Source organism: Heterodontus francisci, chromosome 20 (assembly GCF_036365525.1).
Source record: "Heterodontus francisci isolate sHetFra1 chromosome 20, sHetFra1.hap1, whole genome shotgun sequence".
Lineage (NCBI taxonomy): Eukaryota > Metazoa > Chordata > Chondrichthyes > Heterodontiformes > Heterodontidae > Heterodontus > Heterodontus francisci.
The window spans coordinates 90225109-90251062 of NC_090390.1; the positions used below are offsets into that span (position 1 = coordinate 90225109).

Here is a 25954-nt window from a genome sequence, read left to right on the forward strand (position 1 = left end):
ATCAATAGTGTATGAATAAACGGGCTTGCATTCCAGATGCTGCCACACATGCACAGACCTTACAGTAATATGGGCTCCCACAGGCAATTATGCCCAGTCTCCAGACCCTGCCCAGTTTGAAATCCGTGGAGGGAATTCTCCTCCAACTGCTGATGTTTGCACTGTGTCATCGTGTAGAACTTTAAATGTTCACAAGGATCCAGTTGTGATAGTCTTTGTCCTGCCTCTGTGTGAGCATTGCCACTCAGTGTGTGAAGATGGGAGATCCTGCTCACATCAGTCTGTCTTTGGCAGCAATGCCAGGAGGCAGGGTGTAAACAGGGCAAGCTTTGTCACTGGATTTTCAGGAAAGCACAGCAGTAGATGTGTGAGATTTGTTCACTTAGGTCATGAAAACCATATATTTGTCCAGGGTTGGGTCTGGAAAGAGCTGTACAAGACTCTCACTGGAGGTGGGTGCAATCTGAAGGAGTAATTTAATAGTCTCACACAAAAAAGTGCATCCTACAACATTAAAGGATGTTGGGTTAAGTCAGATTTTTTGCCTTAGTACCAATACACTAAATAAGCCCAGTAACATAATTGGTGTGGGAGCCACTCCAGTTTGTGTTTACTGAGAGATTGGAAGCATACAAAACATGGAACATTTACAGTGTAGAAGGAGGCCATTCAGCTCATCATGTCTGTGCTGGCCAAAAAAGAGCTAATCAGCCTAATTCCACTTTCCAGCTCTTAGTCTGTAGCCCTGTAGATTACACCATACAAGTGCATATCCAAGTATTTTTTAAATGTGGTGAGGGTTTCTACCTCTACCATCCTTTCAGACGGTGAGTTCCAGACCCCTGCCACCCCCTGAGTGAAAATGTCTCGCCTCAACTCTCCTCTAATCGTTCTGACAATTACTTTAAATCTATGCCCCCCCTGGTTATTAACCTCTTTGCCATTGCAATAATCATTCTTCATTTAACTAGGATAGAATTAACTGGCCAGCTAACTGCCCCTAACCCAATGATAGCTTTTGTTAATCACCCATAAACTGTTTTGCCATCTGTTTCTGGTGTATTGTGCCTGTGTATTCCACATGGCTGGTTTGTGGCTTGTGTATCAATGTCTCTCTTTGCATCTCACGATGGTTCGTCATTAGGAACAGGAATTCCTGCAGAAGCAGCAGCAGGAGTTGGATGGAGCACTGAAGAAAATTATCCATCAGCACAAACTGGAGCTTGCTACCATTGAACGGGAGTGTCTGAATAACAAACAGCAGCTGATGCGAGGTGAGGCCTAACACTGGGAGGGTTGGGAGAGCAAGGGTGAGACTGGTTTGTGTGACACGGTTTGAGTGATGGGGTTGAGTTACGTGACAGAGGGACATGAACCATGTTTTTGCCTCTTATTTTTCAGCAAGAGAAGCAGCAATCTGGGAACTAGAGGAACGGCATCTACAGGAAAAGCACCAGCTTCTGAAGCAGCAGCTGAAAGACCAATACTTCATGCAGAGGCACCAGCTCTTAAAAAGGCACGAGAAGGTCAGCCTGCAGTTTGTTATTCACTGTATTTGTGTGACTTTCTACAACTCTACCTTGTTTGTACAGTCAGCCAAATATGACAGTTTAACTGCTCCAGGAGCTATTGAAGACTGTTAACTGTCCCAGTAAGTGTTTCAAACTGCTGTAGCAAAATCTTCCCCCTTTGCTTTCCTCCTCCTTGTCCTTTCTGCCTTGCCCCACCCTTTCCCCCTCCTTGTTCTTCTCTCTTCACCCCAAGTCTTGTCCCCCTTTGTCTCTTTGTAGAGCTGTCCTGTACTTGCTCTGTGATGTTACCTCAAAGCATTTCACAAAAGGAGTTAATTTTTTTTGCAGTGCGTTAACTTGTTCTGTAGGCCAATAGCCTGTACCTTCTTTGTAAACAGGAAATGGAGCAGATGCAGAGGTACAACCAGCGTCTTATCGAGGATCTGAAGAATCGACAAGCCCAGGAGAGAGCCAGGTTGCCCAAAATCCAGCGCAGCGAAGCCAAGACTCGCATGGCCATGTTCAAAAAGAGTCTGCGAATTGGCTCCTCGAGTTCACCAGAACAGGACAGGGAGAAGATTAAACAGGTGAGGGGCGGCTGCTCTACAGTGTGTGCTTCCCTGCTTCTCTGACCAGCAGTTCTTAATAATCATAAGCACAGGGGGCAAATGCTGACACAGAAAACTGCAGGACTCAGGAACTGCAAGAACTTTTGAGGAAGTTGGCCAAATGTGGGGTTAAAGAGTATTGAGGAAGCTTCTGAAAGTAGGAAGAGACACAGCAAGGGGCTGGAGTTTGGGAAGACAATTTCAATGTGCAAGGGCATAAGAGCTGAAGCATTACTACTGAATACCAGGTGTAGCTCAGTTGGTAGCACTGTCACCTCTGATGTCAAAAGGTTGTGGGTTCATTTCCCACTCCAGAGACACAGCACAAAAATTTAGGCTCCATTGCAATAGTGAGGGAGCATTGCACTGTTGGAGATGCCATCGTTCAGATGAGACTTCAAATTGATATGCCATCTGTTCTCTCAGGTGGACGTAAAAGATGCCATGGTCACTATTTGGAACAATAAGAGGAAAGTTCTCCCTGGTGTTCTGACCAAATTTATCCCTCAACATCACAATAAATGATTATCTGGTCATCATCACATTGCTGTTTGTGGGAGCTTGCTGTGTGCAAATTGGTTGCCATGTTTCCTACATCACAACAGTGACTACATTTCAAAAGTACCTCATTGGCTGTAAAGCATTCCGGGACGTCCTGAGGTTGTGAAATGCACTGTAGATAATAGAACAGAAGGAGGATGTCGGGATGGAGGAGATTTGACTTGGGCATTTGACTTGGTGCACTGGAAGGGAAGCCAGTGCAAGTTGGCAAGGACAGTGTGGTAGAGCAGAGCTTGGTTTTGGATAGGATGTGAGTGGAGTTTTGAATGAGACGAAATGTGTGTTGGGTCACAGTTAACAAATGGGTTTGTGGAATTAAGTGGTTTACCTTGACATCATTGTAGTCAATCACCAAGCAGGAATAAAAGCTAACCTAAAATAAAAGCAAAATACTACAGGTGCTGGAAATCTGAAATAAATCAGAAAGTGCCAGAAATACTCAGCAGATCAGGCAGCATCTGTGGAGAGAGAAGCAGAGTTAACGTTTCAGGTCTGTTCTGATGATAGGTCACTGACCTGAAACATTAACTCTGCTTCTCTCTCCACAGATGCTGCCTGATCTGCTGAGTATTTCCAGCACTTTCTGTTTTTATTATAAAAGCTAAGCTGTATGACTGATCCTCATTAATATTCTTTTTGGTTTAATGTTATAGATAGATTACATTAAGTCAGTTGTGGTGCCTCTGACAGAAACAAATACATCTTATTTCAAGTTATAACATTTCTATATTTAGATCTCTTCATTTTAACTGCCTTGTATAAGTGGTTTATTTGTCTTATTGTGTGGATATGTGCAAATAAGCAGTTCTGCTACAAGGCAAGTTGCAACAGAAAGATCCTAGTTTTGAAACTTTTGATTCTACAGTTACTTTTTAAATCTATATCTGACCAATTCGTGGATCCATTAATAAGACAATAGTTAACTAATGTATCTTGCAGTCAGATCACCGCCAAAGAATACAGGAATTCAGGTGTAGTTATTGCCTGTATTTGTTGAACCAACAATAATCTTAGGTTTGCTAAAGCTGGCCAGATTCACACTGTTAGGATTAGTAGTTTCTAGGATCTCTCAAACACTGGCTGTGAGCTTTTGTTAATATGAAACAACAACTTGCATTTATATAACACCTCCAATGGAGAAAAACATCTCAGTGCTTCACTGAGGTGCAATCCAAAAAATGAAAGCTTTGTCAAAGAGTTGTGTTTTAAGAGGGTCTTCAAGAGGAGCAGGAAGTGGAGACGCAGAAGGGTTTAAAGAAGAAATTCAAGAGCATTGGGCCTTGGCAGCTGAAGACAAGGCTGCATAATCTATGGTAAAGAAAGGGAGACTGCATAGAGGCATCAATCAGAGGAATAGAGTGTTCAGGGATTGGTGAGGGTTGTAGGGCATGAGAAGGTTACAGAGATAGGGAGGGGCTAGGCTTCGCAGTGATTAAAGCACAAGAACAAGAATTTGAGGCATTGGGGAACTGGGAAGAAATGTAGATCATGAAATGCAAGCATTTCTGTTTAACATGCCTTTGATCTGTTTTGAATGACTGTATCCAGTGGCTTCATAGGCTTTATTTGGTTTATTTTTACTTGGTCAAACTTGACTTGTGTCACAGGTTTGAGGCAGACTGCATGGAGTTGAAGCAACCACGTGGCATTAATCTGAAATCCAGTTAAAGGATTCTAAAAATCCTAAAACATTGTTATTTTGCTCTCAGAAAACAGGTTTAAGTACTGATGAGAGTTAAGTGCTGTATTTCTGTTTTATCTGCTCTTTTATATCTTTATAAATTCAGTTTTACTTTAGCCTCGATTGTAAAGTTTTTCGGTATTGTACTGTTCTGACCATTGAATGATCAAGAGGTCATGGTGAGCATCCTGTACATCTTTCCAGTGTGTAATTTAAGGTGAGTGTAAGATTTAATGCTGCCGGTTGTCACCTATTTGTTCTATGCATGATCTGTACCAGTTTCAGTTGGATGGAGAATGGCTAGCTCATGGAATCTGACTTATTGTGAACACAAATAGTCTTAGGAGAAGCCTGAATTATGAGTGCGCTGACTAGCTCACTGAACACAAGTGAGATCTGATCGGCCCACAGCCCTTGACAATGTACTCTTTGTCACTTTATCTGGCAGTTTGCTAGCCAGGAGGAGAAGAGGCAGAAAAATGAGAGGCTACAGCAGCATCAGAAACATGAAAATCAGATGAGAGACCTGCAGCTGCAGTGTGACGCCAATATTCGGGAATTACAGCAGCTACAGGTAAAATTACAGGCTGGCACACAAATTCCATTATTAATCCAAGGAGCATTCCCCACCCATTACAAAAACGTAAATGCTCCATCCATGCAGTGTAGCTTTCTTGTGCACAGACAGCCCTTTATCAGAGTTTAAGAATTTTGAGAACAGGTAAAGTTTATTGGACTGAAATAAACCCACTTTTTTTTTTACAGATCTTAAACCCAAGATCTCCCTGTATCCCTCAATCCCACCTGCCCCCCTTCTCCCCGTATCCCTCAGCTTCACCTGCCCACCTTCTCCACATATCCCCCAGTCTGTCCTACCCACCTTTTCCCCATATCTCTCAACCCCACTTTCTCACCATTATTTAATCTATTCAGGCTCTTGGCATTTAGCACAATCGTGGCAGATATATTACTTCAACTCCACCTTCCTGACTGTTTTCCCTATCCCTTGATACCGAGAGATCAAAAATCTATCCATCTCAATCCTGAATATACTCAATGATGGAGCAGCCACAACCTCTGGAGTAGAAACTTCCAATGATTCAAGCCCTCTGAGTGAAGAAATATCTCCTGATCTCATTCCTAAATGATCAAACCCTTATCCTGAGGCTGTGCCCCTGTGTTCTAGATCCCCAGACAGGGGAAACAACCTCTCAGTGTCTACCCTGTCAAGCCCCTTCAGAATCCTGTATGTTTCAATGAGATCACCTCTCATTCTTCTAAACTCCAGAGAGTATAAGCCCAATTTACTCAGCCTCTCACCATAGGACAACCCTCTCATCACAGGAACCAATCTAGTGAACCTTCACTTTCCTCCCTCCAAGGCAAGTATATCCTTCCTTCGATCTGGAGACAAAAACTACACACAGTGCTCCAGGTGTGGTCTCACCATAGGCCAAACAATTGTAGCAAGACTTCCTTATTCTTATACTTCAATTCCCTTGCAATACAGGCCAACATGCCATTTGCCTTTTTAATTCCTTGCTGATACCTGAGGGGAGACGGTGGCATAGTGGTAATATCACTGGACTATTAATCCAGAGACCCAGGCAAATACTCAGGGAACACATGTTCAAATCCCACAGCAGCTAGTGGAATTTAAATTTAATTAATACAAAACTGGAATTGAAAGCTCGTCTCAGTAATGGTGACCATGAAACTACCATAAATTGTCGTAAAAACCCATCTGGTTCACGGATGTCATTTAGGGAAGGAAATCTGCCATCCCTACCTGGTCTGGCTTACATGTGACTCCAGATCCACAGCAATATGGTTGACCCTTAACTTTCCTCTGAAATGGCTGAGCAAGCCATTCAGTTGTGCAAAACCACTACACAAATATTGAAAATGAATAAAACTGGATGGAACACCCAGCATTGAACTAGGCACTGGAAATGACAAAGCAAACCCAGCCCTGTCGACCCTCCAAAGTCATCCTTACTAACACCTGGGGGCATGTGCCAAAATTGAGACAGCTGTTTTAAAGACTAGTCAAGCAACAACCATAGTGAAACTCATGGAATCCAATGTCCCAGCCACCACCATCACCATTCCTGGGTATGTCCTCTTCCACTGGCAGGACAAGCTCACCAGAAGTGACGGCACAGTGGTATACAGTCAGAAGAGAGTTGCCCTGCGAGTTCTCAACATTAACTCTGGACCCCATGAAATCTTATGGCATCGGGTCAAACATGGGCTAGGAAACCTTCTGCTGATTATCATCTACGGCCCACCCTCAGCTGATGAAGCAGTACTCCTTCATGTTGAACATTACTTGGAAGAAGCACTGAAGGTGGCAAGAGCATAGAATGTACTCTGGGTTGGGGACATCTATGTCCATCACCAAAAGTGGCTTGGTAGCACCACTATTGACTGAGCTGGCCGAGTCCTGAAGGACATATCTACCTGTTGCAGATGCATCTGTCCATGACGGTATTGGTAGGAGTGATCACTGCACAGTACTTGTGGAAATAAAGCCCCGTCTTCACACTGAGGATACCCTCCATCATGTTGTGTGGCACTACTACGTTAAATGGAATAAATTCAGGACAAATCTGGCAGCTCAAAACTGGGCGTCCATGAGGCGCTGTGGACCATCAGCAGCATCAGAATTGTACTCAACCACAATCTGTAACCTCATGACCCCACATATCCCTCACTCTACCATTACTATCAAGCCAATGGATCAACCCTGATTCAATAAAGAGTCCAGGAGGGCATGCCAGGAGCAGCACCATGCATACCGAAAAATGAGGTATCAACCTGGTGAAGCTACAACCCAGGACTACTTGCATGCTAACCAGCAGAAGCAGCATGCAATAGACAGAGCTAAGCGATTCCACAACTAATGGATCAGATCTAAGCTCTGCTGTCCTGCCACATCCAGTTGTGAATGGTGGTGGGCAGTTAAACAACTGACAGGCGGAGGAGGCTCCACAAATATCTCCATCCTCAATGATGGACGATCATAGCACATCAGTGCAAAAGATAAGGGTGAAGCATTTGCCACCATCTTCAGCCAGAAGAGCCAAGTGGATGATCCATCTTGGCCTCTTCCTGTGGTCCCCAGCATCACACATGCCAGTCTTCAGCCAATTCGATTCACTCCACGTGATATCAAGAAAAGGCTGAAGGCACTGGATACAGCAAAAGCAACGGGCTCTGACAAGATCGCAGCTGCAGCATTGAAGACTCGTGCTCCAGAACTAGCCGCGCCCTTAGCCAAGCTGTTCCAGTTCAACTACAACACTGGCATCTACCTGACAATGTGAAAAATTACCCAGATATTTTCCTGTCCACAAAAAGCAGGACAAATCCAATGCGGCCAGTTGCCATCCCATAAATCTACTCTCGATCATCAGCAAAGTGATGGAAAATGTCAACAGTGCTATCAAGTGCAATTTAAACAGCAACAACCTGCTCACTCATGCTCAGTTTGGATTCTGCCAAGAGCTGAACTTGAGGTGAGGTGAGAGTGATTGCCCTTGATATCAAGGCAGCATTTGACCGAGGCGTGCTAGCCAAATTGAAGTCATTCGGAATCAGGGGAAACGCTCCACTGGTTGTTATATCTAGCGCAAAGGAAGATGGTTGTGGTTGTTGGAGGTCAGTCATCTCAGTCCCTGGACGTCACTGCAGGAGTTCTTCAGGGTAGTGTCCTAGGCCCAACCATCTTAAGCTACTTCATTAATGACCTTCCCTGCTTCATGAGGTCTGAAGTGGGGATGTTCGCTGATGATTGCACGATGTTCAGCACCATACACAACTCCTCAGATACTGAAGCTGTCCGTGTAGATATGCAGCAAGATCCGGACAACATTCAAGCTTGGGCTGATAAGTGGTAAGTAACATTTGTGCTACACAAGTGCCAGGCAATGACCATCTCCAACAGGAGAGAATCTAACCATCTCCCTTTGACATTCAATGGCATGATCATCACTGAATCCCCCACTATCAACATCCTGGGGGTTACCATTGACCAGAAAGTGAGCTGGACCAGCCTCATAAATACTGTGACAACAAGAGCAGGTCAGAGGCTGGGAATTGTGCAGCGAGTAACCCGCCTCCTGACTCCCCAAAGCTTGTCCACCATCTACAAGGCACATGTCACGAGTATGATGGGATGACTTGCCTGAATGAGTGTGGCTCCAACAACACACTCAGGAAGCTCAACACCATCCAGGACAAAGCAGCCCGCTTGATCAACACCCTATCCAACACCTTAAACATTCACTTCTTTCACCACCAATGCACAGTGGCAGCAGTATGTACCATACACAAGATGCACTGCAGCAACTCACCACGCCTGCTTTGACATCATTTTCCAAACTTACAACTTTTTCCATTTAGAAGGACAGGGGCATTTTTGTATCATTGGTAACCACGGGTGAGGTACCGGAAGACTGGAGGATAGCTAATGTTGTGCCTTTATTTAAGAAGGGCAGCAGGGATAAGCCAGGGAACTACAGGCCGGTGAGCCTTACATCAGTGGTGGGAACGTTATTGGAAGGGATTCTGAGAGACAGGATTTATATGCATTTGGAAAGGCAAGGTCTGATTAGGGATAGTCAGCATGGCTTTGTGCGTGGGAAATCATGTCTCACGAATTTGATTGAGTTTTTTGAGGAGGTGACCAAGAGGATTGACGAGGGCAGGGTGGTGGACATTGTCTACATGGACTTTAGCAAGGCCTTTGACAAGGTCCCACATGGTAGGCTGGTCCGGAAGGTTCAAACATATGGGATCCAGGGTGAGCTAGCCAATTGGATACAAAATTGGCTTGGTGATAGGAGGCAGAGGGTGGTAGTGGAGGGTTGTTTTTCAGATTGGAGGCCGGTGACCAGTGGTGTGCCACAGGGATCAGTGCTGGGCCCTCTGTTGTTTGCCATATATATTAATGACTTGGATGTGAATGTAAGGGGCATGATTAGTAAGTTTGCAGATGACACCAAAGTTGGTGGTATAGTGGACAGTGAAGAAGGTTGTCTAAGGTTACAACAGGATATAGATCAACTGGGAAAGTGGGCAAGGGATTGGCAAATGGAATTTAACGCAGACAAGTGTGAAGTGATGCATTTTGGGAAGTTTTTTGAGGAGGTAACCAAGAGGATTGACGAGGCTAGGGCAGTGGACGTTGTCTACATGGACTTTAGCAAGGCCTTTGACAAGGTCCCATACGGTAAGCTGGTCCGGAAGGTTCAAACACATGGGATCCAGGGTGAGCTGGCCAATTGGATACAAAATTGGCTTGGTGATAGTGGAGGGTTGTTTTCAGATTGGAGGCCGGTGACCAGTGGTGTGCCACAGGGATCGGTGCTGGGCCCTCTGTTTGTCATATATATTAATGACTTGGATGTGAATGTAGGGGGCATGATTAGTAAGTTTGCAGATGACACCAAAATTGGTGGTATAGTGGACAGTGAAGAAGATTGTCTAAGGTTACAACAGGATATAGATCAACTAGGAAAGTGGGCAAGGGATTGGCAAATGGAATTTAACGCAGACAAGTACGAAGTGATGCATTTTGGGAAGTTAAACCAGGGCAGGACATATACAGTGAATGGCAGGGCCCTGGGGAGTGTTGTTGAGCAGAGAGACCTTGGGGTGCAAGTACATAGTTCCTTGAAAGTGGCAACACAGGTAGACAGGGTGGTGAAGAAGGTGTATGGCATGCTTGCCTTCATCGGCCAAGGCATTGAGTACAAGAGTTGGGACGTCATGTTACAGTTGTACGTTACGTTGGTTAGGCCATACTTGGAGTACTGTGTGCAGTTCTGGTCACCGCACTACAGGAAAGATGTGATTAAGCTGGAGAGGGTGCAGAAAAGATTCACAAGGATGTTGCCTGGTTTGGAGGGCTTGAGTTATAAAGAGAGATTGGATAGGGTGGGTCTGTTTTCCCTGGAGCGAAGGAGGCTGAGAGGGGACATGATAGAGGTATATAAAATTAGAAGAGGCATAGATAGGGTAGATTGCCAGAGTCTGTTTCCCATGGTAGGGGTGACTAAAACTAGAGGGCATAGATTTAAGGTGAGAGGGAGGAGGTTTAAAGGGGATCAAAGGGGTAAATTTTTCACACAAAGAATAGTGGGTATCTGGAATGAGCAGCCTGAGGAGGTGGTGGAGGCAGGAACAGTAGCGATATTTAAGAGGCATCTGGACAGGTACTTGAATGAGCAAGGCATAGAGGGATATGGAATTAATGCAGGCAGGTGGGATTAGTATAGATAGGCATTATGGTCGGCATGGACGCGGTGGGCCGAAGGGCCTGTTTCTATGCTGTACGACTCTATGGCAGCAGACACGTGGGAACACCACCATCTCCAACTTCCCCTCCAAGTCATACATCATTCTCCTGGTCGTGGCTGCAGGGAACAATATCTGTCCCCCTGACTATACTGTCCCCGATCACTACCACAGTCCTTTTCGCTTCCCCCACTTGAATGACTTCCTGCACCATGGTGCTATGGTCAGTTTGCTCATCTACCCTGCTGTCTTCTTGTGCGATCTTCTTGGAGGCGGCCTCCTAATTTGCTGCCTCTGTGTTTGCCATTCAGTTAAGGATGGCAGCGGGTTTCTGAGGTTGCAGGCAGAATCAGAGCACCAGCAGCCCCACCAGGAGAGGTGGTTGGTGCTGAGGCAGAAAGGAGAGCACCTCAAAATGGAGGCACCCTCAAAAGCTTTATTAAAAATCCAAAAATGAAAAGGTCCAAAGTAGGGAAACCTATCCAGAGGATTTGTTTTGGCCGCGAGTGCGACCTTCCATGCCTGCGACCCATCTCTGGCTCCAATGGCCCGCTGGCCTGCCGCTGAGAGGATGGGCTCCGCACTCAATTTGGGTCTGCTCCGTCATCAGGAAGATGACGGCACAGGGCAGCACAGTGGCGCAGTAGTTAGCACCGCAGCCTCACAGTTCCAGCGACCCGGATTCAATTCTGGGTTACTGCCTGTGTGGAGTTTGCAAGTTCTCCCTGTGTCTGCGTGGGTTTTCTCCGGGTGCTCCGGTTTCCTCCCACAGCCAAAAGACTTGCAGGTTGATAGGTAAATTGGCCATTATAAACTGCCCCTAGTATAGGTAGGTGGTAGGGGAATATAGGGACAGGTGAGGATGTGGTAGGAATATGGGATTAGTGTCTTCTCTTCTTTGGCCTCCTTATCTCGAGAGACAATGGATAAGCACCTGGAGGTGGCCAGTGGTTTGTGAAGCAGCGCCTGGAGTGGCTATAAAGGCCAATTCTAGAGTGACAGGCTCTTCCACAGGTGCTGCAGAGAAATGTGTTTGTCGGGGCTGTTACACAGTTGGCTCTCCCCTTGCGCCTCCGTCTTTTTTCCTGCCAACTACTAAGTCTCTTCGACTCGCCACACTTTAGCCCCGCCTTTATGGCTGCCCTCCAGCTCTGGCGGACGCTGGCAACTGACTCCCACGACTTGTGATCAATGTCACAGGATTTCATGTCGCGTTTGCAGACGTCTTTAAAGCGGAGACATGGACGGCCGGTGGGTCTGATACCAGTGGCAAGCTCGCTGGACAATGTGTCTTTGGGGATCCTGCCATCTTCCATGCGGCTCACATGGCCAAGTCATCTCAAGTGCCGCCTACTCAGTAGTGTGTATAAGCTGGGGATGTTGGCCGCCTCGAGGACTTCTGTGTTGGAGATACGGTCCTGCCACCTGATGCCAAGTATTCTCCGGAGGCAGCGAAGATGGAATGAATTGAGACGTTGCTCTTGGCTGACATACGTTGTCCAGGCCTCGCTGCCATAGAGCAAGGTACTGAGGACACAGGCCTGATACACTCGGACTTTTGTGTTCCGTGTCAGTGCGCCATTTTCCCACACTCTCTTGGCCAGTCTGGACATAGCAGTGGAAGCCTTTCCCATGCGCTTGTTGATATCTGCATCTAGAGACAGGTTACTGGTGATAGTTGAGCCGAGGTAGGTGAACTCTTGAGCCACTTCCAGAGCGTGGTCGCCAATATTGATGGATGGAGCATTTCTGACATCCTGCCCCATGATGTTCGTTTTCTTGAGACTGATGGTTAGGCCAAATTCATTGCAGGCAGCCACAAACCTGTCCATGAGACTCTGCAGGCACTCTTCCATGTGAGATGTTAATGCAGCATCGTCAGCAAAGAGGAGTTCCCTGATGAGGACTTTCCGTACTTTGGACTTCGCTCTTAGACGGGCAAGGTTGAACAACCTGCCCCCTGATCTTGTGTGGAGGAAAATTCCTTCTTCTGAGGACTTGAACGCATGTGAAAGCAGCAGGGAGAAGAAAATCCCAAAAAGTGTGGGTGCGAGAACACAGCCCTGTTTCATGCCACTCTGGATAGGAAAGGGCTCTGATGAGGAGCCACCATGTTGAATTGTGCCTTTTATATTAGTGTAGGATTAGTATAAATGGGTGGTTAATGGTCGGCACAGACTCGGTGGGCCAAAGGGCCTGTTTCAGTGCTGTATCTCTAAATCTAAAATCTAATCCTGGCAGAGACCTCTGTCCCACCCATTAGGCACTTCATTGGCCTAAGTGGCTACCAGCTGCTGTTGGGCGGGTAGCCTCTGCCGCTGTTCATCTGTCTTTGACAAGATCGTCCAGATGGGAGAACTTGTCGGGCCGCTGACCCAACGACCTAATCTCTAATTCTGCTCCTGGTCCTGTCTTCAAACCCGCCTCTGCGGCAGAGACCAATGCAAGAGCACCCTGCAAGAGCAATCCAGCTAGTCCTGCAATCCATTTCCCTGTAGCCCTCCAAATGTTTTCCCTTCAAGTAATTAATCTAATTCCCTTTTGAAAGCTACGATAGGTTCTGTCTCCACCACACTGTCAGGCAGTGCATTCCAGAGGGTTCCTTTATCATTCACCTTAAATCGATGTCCTCCTGTTCTCAACTCTTCCATCAATGGGAACAGTTTCTTTCTACCTATTGTCTTTGGAGTCCTCATAATACAAACATATGAATTAGGAGCAGGAGTAGGCCATTCAGCCCTTCAAACCTGTTCCACCATTCCATAAGATCATGGCTGATCTGATTGTAACCACGACTCCACACTCCTGCCTACCCCCAATAATCTTTCACCCCCTTGCTTAATAGAAACATTAGCAACATAGAAAATAGGAGCAGGATTAGACCATTCGGCCCTTCGAGCCTGCTCCGACATTCATTATGATCATGCCTGATCATCCAACTCAGTAACCTGTTCCTGCTTTCCCCCATATCCTTTGATCCCTTTAGACCCAAGAGCTATATCTAACTCCTTCTTGAAAACATACAATGTTTTGGCCTCAACTGCTTTCTGTGGTAGCGAATTCCACAGGTTCACCACTCTCTGGGTGAAGTAATTTCTCCTCATCTCAGTCCTGAAAGGTTTACCCCGTATCCTTAGACTATGACCTCTGGTTCTGGACTCCCCCACCATCGGGAACATCCTTCCTGCATCTACCCTGTCAAGTCCTGTTAGAATTTTATAGGTTTCTATGAGATCCCCCCTCGCTCTTCTGAATTCCAGCAAATATAATCCTAACCGACTCAATCGCTCCTCATACGTCAGTCCCGCCATCCCAGGAATCAGTCTGGTAAACCTTTGCTGCACTCCCTCGATATCAAGAACATCCCCCCTCAGATAAGGAGACCAAAACTGCACACAGTATTCCAGGTGTGGCCTCACCAAGACCCTGTATAATTGCAGCAAGACATCCCTGCTCCTGTATTCGAATCCTCTCGCTATAAAGGCCGACATACCATTTGTCTATTTTACCGCCTGTTGGACCTACATGCTTACCTTCAGCGACTGGTGTACGAGAACACCCAGGTCTCGCTGCATATTCCCCTCTCTCAGTTTATAGCCGTTCAGATAATAATCTGCCTTCCTGTTTTTGCTACCAAAGTGGATAACCTCACATTTATCCACATTATACTGCATCTGTCATGCATTAGCCCGCTCACTCAACTTGTCCAAATCACCCTGAAGCCTCTCTGCATCCTCCTCACAACTCGCCCTCCCACCCAGTTTTGTGTCATCTGCAAATTTGGAGATATTACATTTAGTTCCCTCATCTAATTCATTAATATGTATTGTGAATAGCTGGGGTCCTAGCACCGATCCCTGCGGTACCCCACTAGTCACTGCCTGCCATTCGGAAAAAGACCCATTTATCCCTACTCTGTTTCCTGTCTGCCAACCAATTTTCTATCCATCGCAATACACTACCCCCAATCCCATGCGCTTTAATTTTACACGCTAATCTCTTATGTGGGACTTTGTCGAAAGCCTTCTGAAAGTCCAAATAAACCACATCCACTGGCTCCCCCTCATCAACTCTACTAGTTATATCCTCGAAGAATTCTGGTAGAATTCCCTTTCGTAAATCCATGCTGACTCTGCCCGATTCTACCACTGTTCTCTAAGTGCTCTGTTATAAAATCTTTGATAATGGACTCTAGAATTTTCCCCTCTACCGACATCAGGCTGACTGGTCTATAATTCCCTGCTTTCTCTCTACCTCCCTTTTTAAACAGTGGGGTTACATTAGCTACCCTCCAATCTGTAGGAACTGTTCCAGAGTCTATAGAATCTTGGAAGATGACCACCAATGCATCCACTATTTCTAGGGCCACTTCTTTAAGTACTCTGGGATGCAGACCATCAGGCCCTGGGAATTTATCAGCCTTCAATCTTATCAATTTCCCCAACACCATTTCTCTACTAATACTAATTTCTATTAGTTCCTCTCTCTCACTAAGTCCTGTGTTCCCCAACATTTCTGGTATGATATTTGCGTCCTCCTTTGTGAAGACAGAACCAAAGTATACATTTAATTGGTCAGCCATTTCTTTGTTCCCCATTATAAATTCCCCTGTTTCTGACTGTAAGGGACCTGTATTTGTCTTCACTGATTTTTTTTCTTTTCACGTATCTATAGAAACTTTTACAGTCAGTTTTTATGTTCACTGCAAGCTTACTCTCTTACTCTATTTTCCCCTTCTTAATCAATCCTTTGCTGAATTCTGCTCCCAATCCTCAGGTTTGCAGCTTGTTCTGGCCATTTTGTATTTCTCCTCCTTGGATCTCATACTATCCCTAATTTCTTTTGCAAGCCACGGTTGAGCCACCCTTCCTGTTTTATTTTTGCACCAGACAGGAATGAACAATTGTTGTAATTCATCCATGCACTCTTTAAATGCTAGCCATTGCCTATCCACTGTCAACCCTTTAAGTAACATTCCCCAATCTGTCATAGCCAACTCGCGCCTCATACCTTTATTGTTTACTTTATTTAGATTCAGCACCCTGGTCTTGGAATCAACTCTCTCATTTTCCATCTTAATGAAGAATTCTATCATGTTATGTTCGCTCTTCCCCAAGGGACCCCCGCACAACAAGATTGTAAACTAATCCTTTCTCATTACACAATACCCAGTCTAGGATGGCCTGTTCTCTAGTTGGTTCCTCAACGTATTGGTCCACAAAGCCATCACATACGCACTCCAGGAATACCTCCTCTACAGTATTATTACTAATTTGGTTTGCCCAATCTATATGTAGATTAAATTTACCCATAATTATAGTTTAACCCTTATTGCATGCGTCTCTAATTTCTTGTTTAATGCTATCCTCTACATTACCACTGCTGTTTGGGGGTCTGTATACAACCCCCACCAACGTTTTCTGCCCCTTGGTGTTTCTTAGCTCCACCCATACAGATTCCACATCAGGATTCTCTGAGCTAATATCCTTCCTCACTATAGTATTGATTTCCTCTTTTACTAACAACGCTACTCCACCTCCTTTCGTTCTTTGCCTGTACTTCCTAAATATTGAATACCGCTGGATTCCCATCCTTGGTCACCCTGCAGCCATGTCTCCATAATCGCAACTATATCATTTCCATTTATATCTATTTGTGCGGTTAATTCGCCTACCTTATTGCGAATACTCCACGCAATGAGACACAATGCATTTAGGCTTGTCTTTTTAACATTCTTAGTCAGCTTAGCATTATTTTGCACTATGGCCCTATTTGTTTCTTGCCCTTGATTTCTATCCCTTCCACTTTTGCCTTTTTGTTTCCTGTCTTTCATTTCTATCCTTGTTTCCTCCTCCTCAGTCTCCCCACTCAGGTTCCCATCCCCCTGCTATTCTAGTTTAAATCCTCCCCAACAGCACCAGCAAATGCCCCTACGAGGACATCGGTTCCAGTCCTGACTGGGTGTAACCCTGTCCTCGTACAGACGCCTGGGAAACCTGACAGCATACCTTCCTCCAGTCCGAAAAACAAATCATTCACCACTACTATGTTACCTGTCACTCAGCCAATTTTGTGTCCATGCTGCCACTGTCCCTTTTATTCCCTGGGCTTCAACTTTGTTGACGAGCCTATTATGCAAAACTTTATCAAATGCCTTTTGGAAGTCCACATAGATCACATCAACCATATTGCCCTCATCAAAAAAAACTCAATCAAGTTACTTAAATATGATTTGCCTTTGATAACTCTGTGCTGGCTTTCCTTAATTAATCCACATTTCTCCAAGTGACTAACTGTTGTCCTGGATTATCATTTACAAAAGCTTTTCTGCTACCAAGGTTAAACTGACCAGCCTGTAGGTGCTAGGTTTCTCTTACACCTTTTTTTGAACAAGTATGTAACATCTACAATTCTCCAGTGCACTGGCACCACCCCTGTATTTAAGGAGAATTGGAAAATGATGGCCATTGCCTCCGCAATTTCCACCCTTACTTCACTCAGCAACCTAGGAAACATCCCATCCTGATCTGGTGACTTATCTACTTTAAGTCAGCCAGCCTTTCCAGTAGCTTGACTTTATCAATTTTCACCCATCCGGTATCTCAACTACCTTCTCTTTTACTGTGACTTTGGCAACATCTTCTTCCTTGGTAAAGACTGATGTAAAATACTCATTTAGTACCTCAACCATGCTCTCTGCCTCCATGCGTAAATCTTTTTGGTCCCTAATAAATCCCATCCCTCCATTTACTACCCTTTTTTCATTTATTTGCCTATAGAAGAATTTTGAACCTCCTTTAATGTTTGCTGCCAGTCTCCTCTCATAGTCTTTCTTTGCCTGTCTTTTCCTTTTTCACTTCCCCTCTGAGCTTTCTATATTCATCCTGGATCTCACTTGTATTATCCACCTGACATCTGTCATACGCACCCTTTTACTGCTTCATCTTGCTCTTTATCTCTTTCGTCATCCAGGGAGCTCTGGCTTTGGTTGACCTGCCTTTCCTCCTCATGGGAATGTACCTAGACCAGTGATTTTCAAACATTTTTGTTTGAAGGACCCCTTTTCAAATGGATTAGTAATCAGAGCCCTCCACCCCCTCCTCCACCAAAATTAATACTATATAATCATTATGCGAAAATGCTGCATGTGCAGTGTCTTAATAATACTTTCAAGACAGTGCTTAAACTGTTTTGGTGTAAGAGTCATTTACAAATGGATTAGTAATCATGGACCCCTGCCCCAGTCATTTATAATTAGATATAATTCTTGTAATATGAAAGGGCTGCATTTTTAATGTTTTCGCATTTTAATTTTACTTTTAAGAAAACAGGTATTACTTACAGCTTCTATTAGGTGGGTGTGTCTGCTTCTCACTGCTGTCTTTGTCTATCATTGGAGGAGCACAGAGAGTGCAGGAGCATATGGGGAGGAAGAGAGAGTAGAGGCCCTGGGGAAGCACTGCATGGCGAGAGCAGAGATTGGGCAGAGCCTGAGCCCAAAGCAAGCAGGAATCTAGAGAAAGCAGGCAGAGAATAGGAGTACTGTGGGAGCAGAGTATGGAGAATGCAGGAGCTCGGAAACAGTGAAGTGCAGGGAAAGGCAGAGTACAGACAAAGCAGAAACCCGCAGAAAGCATGAATCTGGTTAGAGCAGGGGCACGGTGTGGGGGTGAGCAGGAGCATGGTGGGGGGGTCGTGAGCAGGGGCATGGTGGGGGGGGGGTGGTGAGCAGGGGCACGGTGGGGGGGGGTGGTGAGCAGGGGCACGGTGGGGGGGGGGTGGTGAGCAGGGGCACGGTGGGGGGGGGGTGAGCAGGGGCACGGTGGGGGGGGGTGGTGAGCAGGGGCACGGTGGAGGGGGGGGGGTGAGCAGGAGCACGGTGGGGTGGGGGTTGAGCAGGAGCATGAGGTGGGTTGGGGAGGGAGCAGGGGCATGGAGAGCAGAGCACTAGAGGAGCCGGGAGAGAGCAGGAGCACAGAGAGAACAGTTTGACCATGTTGCCCAGCTGTATGGACTGCCCTGCAGACCCCAGTTTGAGAACTACCGGCTTAGACTGTACCAAAACCATCTAGTCTTTAAAGACTGCCCATTGTTCCATTACAGTTTTGCCTGCCCACCTTTGATTCCGATTTATCCAGTCTAGATCCGTTCTCAATCTGCTGAAATTTACCCTCCTCCAATTAAGTATTTTTACTCCAGATTACTCCTTGTCCAGTTCCATAGCTAATCTTAACCTTATGATGCTATGATCACGGTCCCCTAAATGTTCTCCTACTGACAGTTGATCCGCTTAACCAACCACCTTCCAAACCCGCGACCTCTACCAACTAGAAGGACAAGGGCAGCAAATGCATGGGAACATCACCACCTGCAAGTTCCCCTCCAAGTCACACACCATCCTGACTTGGAACTATATCACCGTTCCTTCACTGTCACTGGGTCAAAATCCTGGAACTCCCTTCCTAACAGCACTGTGGGTGTACCTACCCCACATGGACTGCAGAGGTTCAAGAAGGCAGCTCACCACCATCTTCTGAAGTACAATTAGTTGATGGGCAATAAATGCTGGCATAGCCAGTGAGGTCCACATCCCATGAATGAATTTTTTAAAAACTCATTCCCCAGAACCAGATCCTGCCATGCCTCTTCCTCATTGGGACAGAAACATACTGATCTAGAAAAGTCTCCTAAACTCACTTCAAAAATTCTTCCCTCTCTCTGTCCTTTACACTATTACTATCCCAGTCTATATTAGGCTGATTGAAGTCCCTCATTATCACTACTCTATAGTTCTTGCATCTATCTGTAATTTCCCTGCAAATTTACTCCTGTTTATCCTTCCCACTTGTTGTGGCCTTTAGAATACACCTGCTAGTGTAATGGCACCTCTATTTTTTCTTAAATCTACCCAAATAGACTGTCCTTGACTCCCACCGGACATATTCTCTCTCCAGCACTGTAATATTCTCCTTAATCAATACTGCCACCCCTCCTCCTTTCTTTCCTTCCCTATCTTTCCTGAACACTTTGTATCCAGGAATATTTAGTACCAATCCTGCCCTTTATTGAAGCCACGTCTCCATTATTGCTGCAACATCATATTCCCATTTGGTTATTTGCGCCTGCAGCTCACCAACCTAATTTAACACGCTTTGTGCATTTACTCTGTGCTGCACTGCAAACCACTTTCTTGTCTCCTCTCTGAATCTGACCCCACCTAATACTGTACTATTTCTTACTCGAGTGCTATCTGTTTCTCCCAATTCTTTGTGCATCTTGGTTCTCCTTTCCAATGCTACGTCCTGGTACCCATTGCCCTGCCAAAATGAGTTTAAACCCTCCCTCACAACACTAGAGAATCTCCCCCATGAAGACTTTGCTCCAGCTCTGTTGAGTGAGGTGTAACCCGTTTGACCTGTACAGGTCACACCTCCCCCAGAGCTGGTCCCAGAGCCCTAGGAATCTAAAGCCCTCCTTCCGGCACCATTTCTCCAGCATGTATTCATCTGCTCTAATTTCCTATTTCAGCACTCTCTAGTACATGGCACTGGGAGCAATCCAAAGAATACTACCTACTTTATTAATCCCTTTCCCAGCTCCCTAAAATCTGCCTGCAGGACCTCATCCTGCTTTCTACCTATGTCATTAGTACTGATATGGATCACGACCTCTGGCTGTTGGCCCTCCCCCTCAGAATGTTCTGTAGCCACTCGGTGACATCCTGTACCCTGGCACCAGGGAGGCAACATACCATCCTGGCATCACGTTTGCAAATGCCTGTCTGTTCCCGTAACTATTGAATTCCCTTTCACTGTTGCTTTTTTGGATCTTCTTCCTCCCTCACTGCACAGCTAAGCCACCCATGGTGCTGTGGACTTGGCTCTGGCTGTACTCCCCAGAGGAACTATCACCTTGACCAATATTCAGAACTGAATACTGGTTGGAGAGCAAGATGCACTCAGGGGACTCCTGCACCTTCTGCCTGGCCCTCTTTGTCTGTCTGGTGGTCATCCACTCTCTCTACATGCATTCTTATAAGCTGCGGGGTGACCACCTCCTGAAACATGCTATCTACGTAGCTCTTAGCCTTGCGGATGCATTGCAGTGATGCCAGCTGCTGCTGAAGCTTCAAAACCTGGAGCTCAACCTCCTGCACATGTGGTTGACCAAGGCAGAAGAAGCATCCTGGAGTTCCCACATGGCACAGGATGTGCATTCAATGGGACTGACGTGAATTGCCATGTCTCTATTTTCAACTACTAACTAAACTTACCAGAAATAAAATTTAAGACTTCAAAATGTCAAGATTTTAAACTTAAAATCTCACATTTTTAAACCAGGTTTAATTATTCCAGTTCTTTATCCTAGCTCTTTACCTCAAAACCTACCCTCCATCACGATACTAGTTCCTTCAGGTTCTGCCACTCCTTCCTCTCTGCACTGATTCTTTCGTCATAGAACCGCAGAAAAAGTACAGCACAGAAGGAGGCCATTCAGCCCATCGTGTCCGTGCCGGCCGAGAAAACTAGCCGCCCAAACAAATCCCTCCTTCCAGCACCTGGTCCATAGACCTGCAGGTTACAGCACTTCAGGTGCATGTCCAGGTACCATTAAAAGAGTTGAGGGTTTCTGCCTCTACCATAATTCCTGGCAGTGAATTCCAGACACCCACCACCGTCTGGGTGAAAAGGTTTCCCCTCATGTCCCCTCTAATCCTTCTACCAATCGCCTTAAATAGTGTCCCCTGGTAATTGACCTCCCCGCCAGGGGAAACAGGTCTTTCCTGTCTACTCTATCTGGGCCCCTCATAATTTTGTACACCTCAATCAAGTCACCCCTCAGCCTCCTCAGTTCCAGGGAAAACAATCCGAGCCTATCCAATCTTTCCTCACAGCTGCAACCTTCAAGCCCTGGCAACATTCTTGTAAATCTCCTCTGTACTCTCTCCAGAGCAATCACGTCCTTTCTGTAATGTGGTGACCAGAACTGTACACAATACTCCAGCTGTGACCTAACCAGCGATTTATACAGTTCCAGCATTACATCCCTGCTTCTGTATTCTTTACCTCGGCCAATAAAGGAAAACATTCCATATGCCTTCTTCACCACTCTATCCAACTGTCCTGCCACCTTCAGGGACCTGTGGACATGCACTCCAAGGTGTCTCACTTCTTCTACCTCTCTCAATATCCTCCCGTCTATTGCGTATTCCCTGGCCTTGTTTGCCCTCCCCAACTGCATAACCTCACATTTCTCCAGGTTGAATTCCACTTTGCCACTTTTCTGCCCACTCAACCAAACCATTGATATCATTCTGGAGTCCATGGCTTTCCTCCTCACTATTAACTACACAGTCAATTTTTGTGTCATCAGCAAATTTCCAAATCATGCCTCCCACATTTAAGAGCCAATCATTAATATATACCACAAACTGACCTTGTCAAATGCCTTACTAAAATCCATGTAAGCCACATACACACCTCCCTCATCAATCCTCCTTGTTACTTACTCAAAAAACTCAATTAAGTTAGTAAGATATGACCTTCCCTTAACAAATCCATGCTGACTATCCCTGATTAATCTGTGCCTTTCTAAGTGGCAGTTTATTCTATCCCTCAGAATAGGTTCTAACAATTTGTCCACCACCGAGGTCAGACTGACCAGCCTATAATTATTTGGCCTATCCCTTGCACCCATTTTAAACAGTGGTACAACGTTCACAGACATCCAATCATCTGGTACCTCGCCTGTGAGGATTTGAAAATGATCCTCAGTGCATCCGCTATTTCTTCCCTGGCTTCCTTTAACAACCTGGGATACAATCCATCCGACCTTGGTGATTTATCCACTTTCAGGGATTCTTTCAATTTCTGCCTGTGTTGTGTTGGTCTTGGTTCCTGCTGCTCCTAGTCTCAGTCCTCCAATGTCGCTGCATTTTGTATCTCACGCCACTCATTTTGACTCATTTTAATGAATCCAAGTGCTTTTTGCTGACCATTTCTGTTTAATCTTCTACTCCTGGCAGAATGAAAAGTGCCATTTGCTAATTGAACACGAGACACACAAGCTGAAGGAGGTGGATGAAGAACATGGTCAGGAGCTGAAGGAGTGGAGGGACAAGCTTCGGCCCAGGAAGAAGGTACAGAAACCATTGAAGTGTATTTATATGGATTCAAATGTTTATTTTGCTGTGAACTTTTAGATCACGGAGGTAAGGAATGTTGGTATCCCTGAGTACCAGTTCCAACATTAAACACTCCCAGATCAGCTGAACCACAGGCTAAATAAAGAGCTGGCTTACCTGCTCTTTGCCCCAACAATGTGCCTCTCTGTGAACCTCAGAACTCCCCCCACCACCCGTTCCCAATCAAACAACCAGCACTGTTGTGCCCTTGTTTTCAGCTCCTTGCACCAGCCATTCTGATGACCTCTGAGCTGAGTCATAATCCCAATTTTTACAGAATTGTTAGGAATAGCAGTAAACCAAGAATTACATTGAAACATACGAACATACGAATTAGGAGCAGGAGTGGGCCACTTAGCCCTTCGAGCCTACTCTGCCATTCAATACGTTCATGGCTGAACTGATTACTCCACATTTCCACCTACCCCCGATAACCTTTCACCCCCTTGCTTATCAAGAATCTATCTACCTCTGCCTTAAAAATATTCAAAGACTCTGCTTCCACTGCCATTTGAGGAAGAGAATTCCAAAGACTTTCATACCTCTGAGAGAAAGAATTTCTCCTCATCTCTGTCTTAAATGGGCAATCCCTTATTTTTAAACAGTGACCCCTAGTTCTAGATTCTCCCACAAGAGGAAACATCCTTTCCCCATCCACCCTTTCAAGACCCATCATACATGTTTCAATCAAGTCGCCTCTTACTCTTCTAAATTCCAGCGGATCCAAGCCTAGCCTGTCCATTCCTCATAAGACAACCCGCCCATTCCAGGTATTAGTCTAGGAAACCTTCTCTGTACTGCCTCCAACGCATTTACATCTTCCTTAAATAAGGAGACCAGTATTGTACACAGTACTCCAGATGTGGTCTCACCAATGCCCTGTATAGCTGAAGCTTAACCTCCCTACTTTTCTATTCAATTCCCCTCGTGATAAACAATAACATTCTATTAGCTTTCCTAATTACGTGCTGTACCTGCATACTAACCTTTTGCAATTCGTGCACTAGGTCACCCAGATCCCTCTGCATCTCAGAGCTCTGCAATCTCTCATCATTTAGATAATATGCTTCTTTTTTATTCTTCCTGCCAAAGTGGACAACTTCCCACTTTGCCACATTATACTCCAGTTGCCAGGTCTTTGCCCACTCATGTAACCTATCTATATCCCTTTGTAGCCCCTTAATGCCCTCCTCACAAGTTACTTTCCTACCTATCTTTGTGTCATCAGCAAATTTAGCAACCATACCTTCGGTCCCTTCACCTAAGTCATTAATGTAAATGGTAAAAAGTTGAGTCCCCAGCACTGATCCCTGTGGCACACCACTCGTTACATCTTGCTTACCAGAGAATAACCCATTTATGCCTGCTTTCTTTTTCCTGTTAGCTTTAGATTCTTTAGATTAGCTAGCCAATCTTCTATCCATACCAATATGTTACTCTGTACACCATGAGCTTTTATTTTCTGCAATAACTTTTGATGTGGCTCATTATCAAATGCCTTCTGGAAATCTAAGTACAATACATCCACTGGTTCCCTTTAATCCACAACATATGTAACTCCCTCAAAGAACTCCAATAAATTGGTTAAACATGATTTCCCTTTCACAAAACCATGTTGACTGTACCTGATTATCTTGGTTTTTTCTAAATGCCCTGTTATACCGTCTTTAATAATAACTTCTAACATTTTCCCTAAGACAGATGTCTTAGGAAGTCTAAGGAAGTCTAACCTCAGTAGTGGACAAATTATTGGAATCAATTCTGAGAGACAGGATAAACTATCACCTAGAAGGGCACAGATTAATCAAGGATAGTCAGCATGGATTTGTTAAGGGAAGGAGTAACAAGGAAGATAGATGAGGGTACTGCAGTTGATGTGGTCTACATGGATTTTAGCAAGGCTTTTGAGAAGGTCCCACATGGCAGACTGGTTAAAAATCAAAGCCCATGGGACCCAGGAAAGTGTAGTAAGCTGGATACAAAATTGACTCTGTGGCAGGAAACAAAGGGTAATTGTTGATGGGTGTTTTAGCGACTGGAGGGCTGTTTCCAGTGGCATTCCACAGGGCTCAGTACTGGGTCCCCTGCTTTTTGTGGTATATATTAACGATTTGGATGTAACTATAGGGGGCACGATCAAGAAGCTTGCACACGACACAAAGATTGGCCATTAGACAACGAGGAGGATAGCTGTCGGCTGCAGAAAGATATTGATGGTCTGTTCAGATGGGCAGAAAAGTGGCAAATGGAATTCAACTTGGAGAAGTGTGAGGATTTGGGGAGGTCAAACAAGGCAGAGGAATACAAGATTATTGGGAAAATACTGGGAAGTGTAGAGAAAGTGAGGGACCTTGGAGTGAATGTCCACAGATCCCTGAAGGTAACAGGACAGGTCGATAGGTGGTTAAGAAAGCATATGGAATCCTTTCCTTTATTAGCCCAGGTATAGAACACAAGAGCAGGGAGGTTATGCTGGAACTGTATAACTCATTGGTTCGGCCACAACTTGAGTACTGTGTGCAGTTTTGGTCACCTCATTACAGAAAGGATGTAATTGCAATAGAGAGGGTACAGAGGAGATTTACGAAGATGTTGCCAGGACTGGAAAAATGCAGCTATGAGGAAAGATTGGATAGGCTGGGGTTTTTCTCCTTGGAACAGAGAAGGCTGAGAGGCGATCTAATTGAAATGTACAAAACTGTGAGCAGCCTGGATAGAATGGAGGTGAAGGGTCTATTTACCTTAGCAGAGAGGTCAGTGATGAGGGAGGCATAGATTTAAAGTGATTGGTGGAAAGATTAGATGGGAGATGAGGAAAAGTTTTTAACCCAGAGGGTGGTGGGCTCTGGAACTCACTGCCTGAAAGAGTAGTTGAAGCAGAAACCCTCAACTCATTTAAAACGAGTCTGGATAGGCACCACAAGTGCCGTAATCTGCAAGGCTACAGTCCAAATGCTAGAAGGTGGGATTAGGCTGGGTGGTTCGTTTTTCGGCTGGCGCAGACATGATGGGCTATGTGGCCTCTTTCTGTGCCTTAAACATTCTATGATTCTATGTTAAGCTAACTGACCTGTAGTTTTCTGCTTTCTGTCTCCCTCCCTTTTTG

The 25954-nt window shown here is 45.3% G+C and overlaps 1 protein-coding gene across 2 annotated transcripts in view; it reads left to right on the forward strand.

Moving 5' to 3' along the window:
- slka (STE20-like kinase a) overlaps positions 1 to 25954 on the forward strand; it is a 227974-nt gene that overhangs the window by 193812 nt on the left and 8208 nt on the right. For both annotated transcript variants that reach the window (XM_068053221.1, XM_068053222.1), the window contains 5 exons: positions 1145 to 1274; positions 1402 to 1526; positions 1910 to 2098; positions 4810 to 4935; positions 22690 to 22803. In XM_068053221.1, the coding sequence (XP_067909322.1) occupies positions 1145 to 1274; positions 1402 to 1526; positions 1910 to 2098; positions 4810 to 4935; positions 22690 to 22803 (684 nt within the window). The remainder of the gene's footprint in view (positions 1 to 1144; positions 1275 to 1401; positions 1527 to 1909; positions 2099 to 4809; positions 4936 to 22689; positions 22804 to 25954) is intronic.